This window comes from Oryzias melastigma, linkage group LG16, assembly GCF_002922805.2.
Source record: "Oryzias melastigma strain HK-1 linkage group LG16, ASM292280v2, whole genome shotgun sequence".
Classification (NCBI taxonomy): domain Eukaryota; kingdom Metazoa; phylum Chordata; class Actinopteri; order Beloniformes; family Adrianichthyidae; genus Oryzias; species Oryzias melastigma.
The window spans coordinates 21,058,446-21,067,556 of record NC_050527.1 but is presented as its reverse complement, the minus strand read 5'-3'; the positions used below and the strand labels follow the sequence as shown (position 1 = coordinate 21,067,556).

The window sequence follows — 9,111 nt, the reverse complement described above, 5'->3', positions numbered from 1 at the left end:
ACTTGGGCTCTACGTATTGGACAGAGTTTCACAGGATCTGCATGCTTTTGTTTTTAGTTTGTTAGATTATTGTAACAGCCTCTCTCCGGTTTACCCAAAAAGTCTTTCAAACTTTTCAGTTACCTCAGAACTCAGCAGCACCAGTTCTGACCAGAACCAGAGGGTGAGAATCCATCAGCTCCATGCGCTTTTCAGGACTGATTTAAACTTTTAAGACCTGGTGTCTACATGCATCACATTTGAAGTTATATTAGTTAATTCTGCTAACTAAGAAAAGGCATGTCAAACCAGCTGAGCTCTTAACAGGTTAAGATTATCTTAAAAGATTATAAATCTTTTAATGGTCTTGGGCCTTCATCTCAATGATCGTCTTTTAAAGTATGACCCCTCGCTGACCTTAACCTCTTCCAGCTCTGGTCTTTCATTCCATCACTATGGTCTTTACCTGTGGAACAGGCTGCTGGAGGACCACAGGGCTGCAGAGATCATGGAGGTTTCTAAGAAGTTCAAGGGTCACATTTGGAATATGGCTTTCAAATGACTTTACTGAATAATTTTATTTTTATTTGGCTTTTATTGTATAGTGTCTGTCTTAACTTTTACAACTATTTATATACAGATGTGTGTTTGATTGAAATTGTTCTTATTTATTCATTTTATTACTGTTAAAATGATTAAAGTTCTGTCTTAACGTGTTGTTTTTTGTTTTAACTCCAGTGAATGCTCGTGGGGATCCTTTATCTCTGGGGCTTTATCTGCTCAGTTTGTAAGGGCTCGCTCTCACTGGTTCAGCTGGGGTCCTGGCTCGACAGCTGTGGAGCGGACCCCATGCTGCCCTTGTCAGGACGTGGTCTGGGCGGGGTCAGGGTGTGGTCTGGGCGGGGTCAGAGTGTGGTCAGAGTTTGGACAGGGCGTGCTCAGAGAAGAATTCCCACAACAGAATTTCCTCAGCTGTTTGTATCAGCTACTTGTTTTGTTTTGTTGTTTTTTTTGTTTTCTTTTGGTTTTATATGAAGGATTGAGGGTCACGTTGGTCAAACTGAGAGGGTGGAGAGATGTGTGGGGTTGGGACAGGGGCCTGCAACCTTCAGCTCCAGAGCCACATCTGGCTCTTCTACCCTCCATTGTGGCTCTCTGGTTAAGTGTCAGGATTCTGTGCTTAGGTTTTGTCATGTTGTGTTTTCTGTCAGTCTCTCCATGTTCAGGTTAATCCTCCACAGCTGTCTTCATTTAGTCAATCAACCTCCGTGTATTTAAGTGTCTGGTTTTCAGTTCTTCATTGTCAGGTCATCTGTTCTGCCATGTCACTAGTTTGGTCTCCTGGGATTTATATATATAATTGCTGACATTAGCTTTTGTTTTCATGACATTTGCGTCAAGATGATTCTATGTGACACAGGAAGTCTTTTATTATGAAAGGAAGTCTTGTGAAACTCTGCTAAAAGTTATAAACTGTTTCATATTTGAGAGAAAAAACATTCTCTTAAAGTTTATTTTATATATGCCAAAAAAAATAATTTATTTATATTTCTCATTAAAAAAACAGTAACATAAATACCAACGATAATAGTGTGCTATTTTTCCAAAGAATGTGTGGCTCCTACTGGGTTGTGGTCAGTGAGAAATCGACCAAAATGAATGAATGAATGACTGAATGAAAGAAATTGTTTATTTCAAGTAATAAGGTAATAATACATGAAATAACATATCACATAATAAATCAAAAGAAGATCGCTTGAAAGGGAGTGGAAGGAAGCGAACTTATATAATCCCACCCCGACTCGACCATACCATTTTCTCTACATGAATTATCAATATCCGGTTCAGGACTTTATATCAAATATTTATACTCTGCAAATATAGATTCAGGTTATAAAGAATCATTAATATCAGTGATGTAATCAAATTTCAAAACATCCACAGACAAATATATATATTAATATTAAAGAGTAACAATAAACTAAATATTCTCATTAAAAGACAATTTCTGCAGATTGTATTCATCAAAGAATTATTGTAATAATACAAAAAGTAATAAGTAAAGATCATTTTCATTTGTTAATGCAAAATAATTTCACAATATTCCCATTAAAAAAGACAATTTGTGCAGACTGTTTTCCTCAAAGAATTATTATATTTAGGGATGTCCCAATCAGGTTTTTTTTTATGACGTCAGTTCTCAATTCCATTTGGCGCCCTTGTTAACCTATGATTTGGTTTATACCAGGTGCAGAGCGGCGGATTGTTTGGTCTTTTTTGTGTGAGAGCGATCCACGTCAATTCTGGTAAGAAGTTACATCAAGATACATGAGAAAATTCGATTTGTTTTTGTCTAATTTTTTACAATAAGACAGCGATTGACAAATGCAGTCATGTTTTTGTATCTAAACAGACAATAGAGATTAAAATAAACATCCAATCACAACACACATGCACTTCTCTCTATGCGTCTCAACAACAGATAAATTAAAGAAGTGCTACTAACTACTTGCTTTTTCTTAGTAGAAACATGGGGTCATATTTTTAGGTTATTAACTTACCCATGATGGCAAAAACAAAAAAGCTCTAGCATACGCGCCTGTCGATCGACGCAGAAAAATACATGTCTGGTTTAAATTGCAGGAGAGAGCAGATGCCGCGCACACTCCGCGCCGCTTCTTTGTCCTTTATGAACCTAGCGTAACCAGGAGTTTCTTGCTGTGAGGCGAGGTTACTCACCGCTACACCACCATTCAGTCCCATTCATTTAGTTAACTATCCTTAGTTTCTATTTCAGAAAGGTTAAAAACTGATTACTCATAGTATAATATTTTGGCAGCGGTGGGAATTCAAATTAAGCAATCATGATTAGTTTTTAAAAATTACATGTCCATCAAATATAAAAAGACAATTGAGGTTGAATAGCACTTAAAACAGTAATCGACTGACGGCTGGATGGTGATGTATTTTTGTGCTACCAGCTAATTGAATAAGACCTGTGTTATTTAGCAAAATTAGCATTTGATTAGTAAGAAAAAATATTTTAAAAAAACAGATAAAATAAAGCAGCAGGAGGTACAACAATGTTTTTAAAGAAGTCTTCTCACAGCTTAAAGCTTCAGAGATTGGAAGTCTTCACTTTGTCTAAGACAGATTGATTCTTGTTTGAGCTTTAGACTACACTGAGAGTATGACACCATAAAAGCAGAATGGTAATAAAGATTAAGGAGCTGCATTGTTCTAGGTCTGTGATGCGCGAGGAATTAGTTGGACTTTCACTTGGTTCAGTGTCCTAATTGAAATCCCGTGTGTCTATAAGAAGTTCTCCAAGGCTGCTTTGATTATCATTAGTCATAAGAGGCTGTTATCTAATGAAACGGCCCCCTGCAGTTTTCTGAGTGACTACATCAGCATGGTGGAACAGGATTACATTTTAGTATGGGCTGTTTGAACTCATACTGTGAATAGCTACTATAAGATAAATGTAACATTTACAGAAGCAAACGCTTTCATCTACCTGATGAGAAACAAAATTACTAAAGAACTTTTTAAAAATGTAATGTCAAATACCATTTTCTTTATCATTTTTAATTAAGTTAAAAAATGAGCAGTGTTGATCAAGAATAGCCTATTTGAATAATTGCTTTTTCATTTCATTTAAGAGACGAGTAACGCAGTTACATGGTGAAAATGGAAAAGCATTTCCAGTATTGACTTTTATTTTGAATTATGAGCCACAAACGCTTCCACAGAATAGCTCCGATATTGATCACCACGTTTGTTACACAGCTAATGTTAGTTTGGGGTTGTGAAGAACTGTAGGCTAGCAGGAGTGAATTTAAAGGGTGACCAAACCAGGAAGTTGGAGGCTGACTCCACCCACAGCTGAAATTTGAAAATCCAGTCAGAAGGGTGGGGCTTAGGGGCTGGACTGTAATCATTACTGGAGCTACAGATCATGATGTGAGACTTCTGAAACTTACATGGTTTGACCGATCACATAATTCAACTGTAATACATCGATTCAACCTGTAGGGGGCAGCACACAGGCGATTTTTGACTATATTTTGAAGAATTGAACAGTTTTATTTCAATTTGTCAAAAATTTATAGAGATCAACAGCCAAAAAAAGTTAATTTAGGGTTTGGTTACCCTTTAAACAGATGGATGCGTGAAAGCAGGGGCGGGGTTACGCTGTGCCAACAGTCCTGCCCACAACTCAGAGGTGAATTTCTGATGAACTCCTGCCACTCTGCAGAAACTATGTCCTAGAAAATGACTTTTTTTTTTTAAGACAAATCCATAATTAAAAGACCACTTGGAACCCTTTTAAAAAGATGAAAATGTGATTGAGTGAGACTTTAACAGTATTTTGATACAAAGTTTTGGGTGTAATCCCTTTAATGAAAACAAGTTTTAGTTTTCAATAAAAATAAAGACATTTTAGTTGTTTTTAGTCCACTTCCTCCACCTCATTTAGAGAGAGTTGACCTCTCAGCTGAATTCTGGGTCTGGTTTGGTTCTGAAGTCTTAGAACCAAGTATTTTCTGGCATGAAAGGGCCAGCTGCTATGTTGTGTGTAAACCTGCCAGTTAGTGATGAAGAGAATTCTAGATGCTTTGGGCCTAATTAACTAGGTTTTCTTGACCTTTTTCACAACATCTTCACCTACTTTAAAACATTTGTTTAAATTGTTATATTTATTATACTTCCTTCACAGACTGTGACATAGACATGCATGACCCTTGTTTGCGACTTAAGGATGAAGGCTGTAAAGGCAGTAAGCTCCACTTCTCTAATTTCTTGGTTTGCCCGAGCTGCACAGTCCTGCAAACCACTTTTAACTGCAATGTCACAGACAAAAGGAAGGAAGTGGCTTGTTCAGGGATGAGCAGGCCATCTGTGAGTCACACGCCGCCACTGACCCGTGCATCAACCTGATAAGCTCACACTATGTCTCAACTGGCCCTGTGGCATTATACCACGCCAGCATGCCAGCCCAATGGGAATCTGCCCCATGATGCTCGGTGACAGCTGCAGACCTTTTCATCACAGGAGGGGAAGAAGTGCAATCCATACATGGGCATAGATGAGATCCTGCTGATGGTGAACAAAGTCAGCTGAGGCCTGTCAAGTAAATCTTAATTTTCATGAATATTTCATCAAAGCTGCTTTTGGGTGAGAAACATCAGTTCTGTTACCCATGGCAACAAGCATTTAGAAAAGATGGAGCAGACAACAGCTAAAGATGTAGACTCTGCCTTTCTTTTTATTACAGTGAAAGCATTATTTACAAACGACGAATCATATACTGTAGTAGTAACATTGTGATGCAATTTTAATCAAATTTAACTGCACTCTGCATCTGTGTTAGGTGATTGTTCACAGCTGAGTGGATTTTACTGACCTGTGCAGACAGAGGAAATGACCTGGAGGTATGTAAAAATGTTTTAGCTGAGCACTGACCTATAGACACTGTAGGAGGTGCTCAGACTATAGTTAAAGCAGAAAGCTCTTAAGATGCATTCACACTGAACACGGTTTGGGCGGCGGATGTGGCCAGTTTCAATGTTAAAGGGGTAATAACATGATTTTCTTAGGCATTTCAGAGTGAACTATATACATATATATGATCATATATTACCTTTGGAACACTAAAAAACAAATTAATTGTGAAATACTAGTTTTTTTTAGGTTTTTACTACCTGGAAGTAAAATAACTTGATTCCTGAGGCTCCATCTGCCGCTGCATGTGGCTTCTGCCCATTTCATGACGTCATCCTAGAGCTTTTCTTTCTTCCAAATTTTTCAAAGATGGATGCACATGCCATTTATCTGCCCTTAGCAGCCCTGGCCATCACTACACTGGTTCACAACACAAATACACTCGCCGTCTGCACGACTGTGCCCGACTAGGTGTTGGGGGGTCTGAAAGGAGCCCCACGTCTAAAGTAACAAAAACCTGTTTGAGCTGGAATCTATTGAAGACAGGACACAACTGGAAGATATATTGTATTCTGCATCTAAAATTAAAGTTTTTTTTACTGATCACTGCTAGCTCAGTGGAGAAATTGTGTGTTGGTGTTAGACTGGGGGGGGGGCTGTCTCGCGATGTCACGTCAGATCGTGAAGACCCACTCGTTTTCGTGGGTATGGGAGGGGCTGCTGCAGGTTTTTAGAAGATTACTCAGAAATGTGTGAACTGATCAAAATACCACTGATCAAATGCCCCTTTAAGTCAATGGACCAGATGCAATATGAGGCGATCTGTAGTCCCGCAGCGCAATTTGACGGGTGCGGGGCAAAGGTCTGGCAGTAGCTTGATTTGAGTGATAAGGTGCAAATTTGGCAACCCAGCCAAAATTTTAATACCTGAAGTTTGACAGGTCGCTGTGTCGCATCTGAAAACTCAGCTTCGGGTACGTGAAGTTTTCAGTAACTCGATCAGTGGGTAGAAGAAAAAAGTGAACGTTTTTGTCCAGAACTTCTATCTTTTTCTTTAACCCGTTGGAGCCTCAGGGTTGCAGAGCTCATCCAGTTACTTTGGGGCGAAGGCAAACTTTTGCTTCCACAGCGAAGCTCACTCATTCAAAATGCTGGCAGACAGAGAGCCGGGACGGAGGTTGCCAGTTTAGGCCTCATTGAGACATTAAAAAAAGAAGGGAGAATAGTCTCCTAATTGTATTTTTCCCCCCTCGGGTTAACACTAGACAGTAAGCCTTCAAGCTCAGCCACAGAGACACAGAAACACAGTGGAAGTGGCTGTCATACAGACACAGCCCCCTGTACCGGGAAAATCTTTTAAAAGTAATCATATAACCCCAAACATGGAGACATGATTACAGATGTTTTTGTAGAACTCTTCACAATGAATACACCTTCATTAATTGTCATCTGTGTCTTCCATACATTCAAAGTGAGAAATCCACAGAGACTATTGCAATCATCCTAAAAGCTTTGGCTGGTAGCTCCTCCCACATCTGGCTGCAGCAACAAGCTCAGGAACACATTTTTTGACAGGCGACGAGCAGCAAATTTGTTGCGTGACAAAAGACGCCAATGTTTTCGCCTGAATCGCGTTTGGTGTGAATGCACCTTTAGAGGATGCTGATCTGTCAGAAGACTTCAGAATGGCGTTGGTCGTCTCTGAGTTGAGCAGCAAATGTAAAGATAGTCTGATGTCAGTCAGGTGTTCACAGGGAAACGATGCTGCCTTTGTAGGGTTCTCTGATCACAGCTGTAGGCCTCCCAACCTGCAGACACCATCCACAGCAGAAAGGGTCAGCATTGTGGAGTAGAGTACACCAGCTTGGTAAAAAAAAAATTAAAATTCAACATAAGAAACGCTAAAGAATCTGTGTTGTTTTTGTTTGTTTAAGAAAAGGACAATATATATTTAGATAACATTTAAAAATGTAAATATATGAGTCTCTACAGACATGTTGATGGTCCCTAAATCAACAAAGAAGGCAGACAGAAACAGATAGAGAAACACAGAAGGGGTCGTCAATAGAAAAACACAACAATAAATTCATTAAGATTGATGCAAAAATTAAGAAAAAGTAGACAAAGAGCGAAAGGAAAAAAAAATTATAAAAAAAAATGTAGGTGGACAGATGTGACAGAAAATAATCATCAATAACCAGCCCCTGGGCTGCATGGCGAAATGTCATTATTCCTTCCACCCCGCACCCCCACTCATTTCCCACGTATTAAACTGTTAAAAAAAAAGAAAGAAATCAATGCAATTTGGCATCCGCTCCAGCAGATGGCACCCTAGGCGGCTGCCTAGCTCACCTATGCCCAGGGCTGGGCCTGTTAATAACTTTGGTCTACCATTTTCCTGTGATGGTAAACAAAACACTAAACAACTGGAACAACTTTTGCCATACAAGCATTACAAATAATCATGATGATAAAGTATGACATGTCCAGATATATAAGACGCTAACTTCAATCTATAACTTGAGATTTCTACAAAGAAAGTGCCAAAAAAATACAACAGTTGTATGTTGGGCATGTTACCATTTTAAAGTGTAACATTTTATTTTTTTATTTTCACTGAACAATAACAAGCTTTCAAATGCTTCAAATCATTTTTTACTTACACCACATTAGTATTTATATTATTACTGTCTTTTTATTTTTTATTTTTAGCTCAAGTTTCATCAAGTTTTATTTACTCAGTAATTGGTTGACCCCAGACAAGAGACAGCTAAAGATCCTCTTAGTCCTATAACCAGGACAGATTCTGGTTTGTGAACTGACCTGATCCCTTTGCTTGATTCTTTTGTAGACAAACTCGGAGAACGGCTCTCTCGGAATGAATCGGCCGTGGCCGGGTGACGCCTGCAGCTGCCCGTTCTCATACACCACTTTGCCTCTGGAGATGGTTACGACAGGAACGCCGTGGCACTCCATGCCCTCGAAGATGTTGTAGTCCACAGCCTGGTGGTGCGTCTTGGCCGAGATTCTCCTAAAAAGTCACAAACTGTCAATAATCTTTTAAGCACATGCAACCAAACTAATTTTAGCATGCAACGACAAAAAACCCAGTATTATGTTAAGGTTTGTTTGCATCTCTTTTTTTTAGTGATCCTAAAAGTTCATTTTTTTTTCTTTAAAAAGTGACAGTAAGTGTATGTTTATCTATGGAAAGGATATCTTTAATTTGGGAATGCTTCAAAACATTCACACTCTAGTGTTTGTTCTGCTCCTTTCCGGATGTTTTTCGACACCTAAAAACTCAATCACACTTTTAGCGATTTCTGCAATCTTGGTATACAAACCTTCAGCTTGTTCAGGACATTACTGCTTGTATTTTGCTATTTTTGAAATATGGAGCAAAATATGCCCCATAGGTCTTCCAATTTCATTTTTTTGTAGATTATTAACAAGCTTAGAAATATAATCATGTTAAATTCTTTTGTAGTCATTTAAAAAAATGAAAGTTTAACAAATACTTTGGCAACATGCTAACATTTTGGTTAATGTGTTATCTACTGAGGTTTTTTAGGCTAATTTAGAGTTTAGCTAATATTTTGGCAACATGCTAACGTTTTTGGCTAATTTAGTTTATTGAGGAATGTTGGGCTATTTTGGAGTTTAGCTAGTATTAAAGCAACAAGCTAG

General features: G+C 38.5%; 1 protein-coding gene across 1 annotated transcript in view; it reads right to left on the bottom strand.

Annotated features, from left to right (window-relative positions):
- Positions 1-4,259: 4,259 nt before the first annotated feature.
- The window catches only part of dpys (dihydropyrimidinase), a 16,101-nt gene continuing 11,249 nt past the window's right edge, over positions 4,260-9,111 (bottom strand). Inside the window, exons 8-9 of the mRNA XM_024268240.2 lie at positions 8,248-8,455; positions 4,260-7,232 (exon numbers count right to left, since the gene is read on the bottom strand). Of these exons, the coding sequence (XP_024124008.1) occupies positions 7,173-7,232; positions 8,248-8,455 (268 nt within the window). The 3' untranslated portion in view covers positions 4,260-7,172. The remainder of the gene's footprint in view (positions 7,233-8,247; positions 8,456-9,111) is intronic.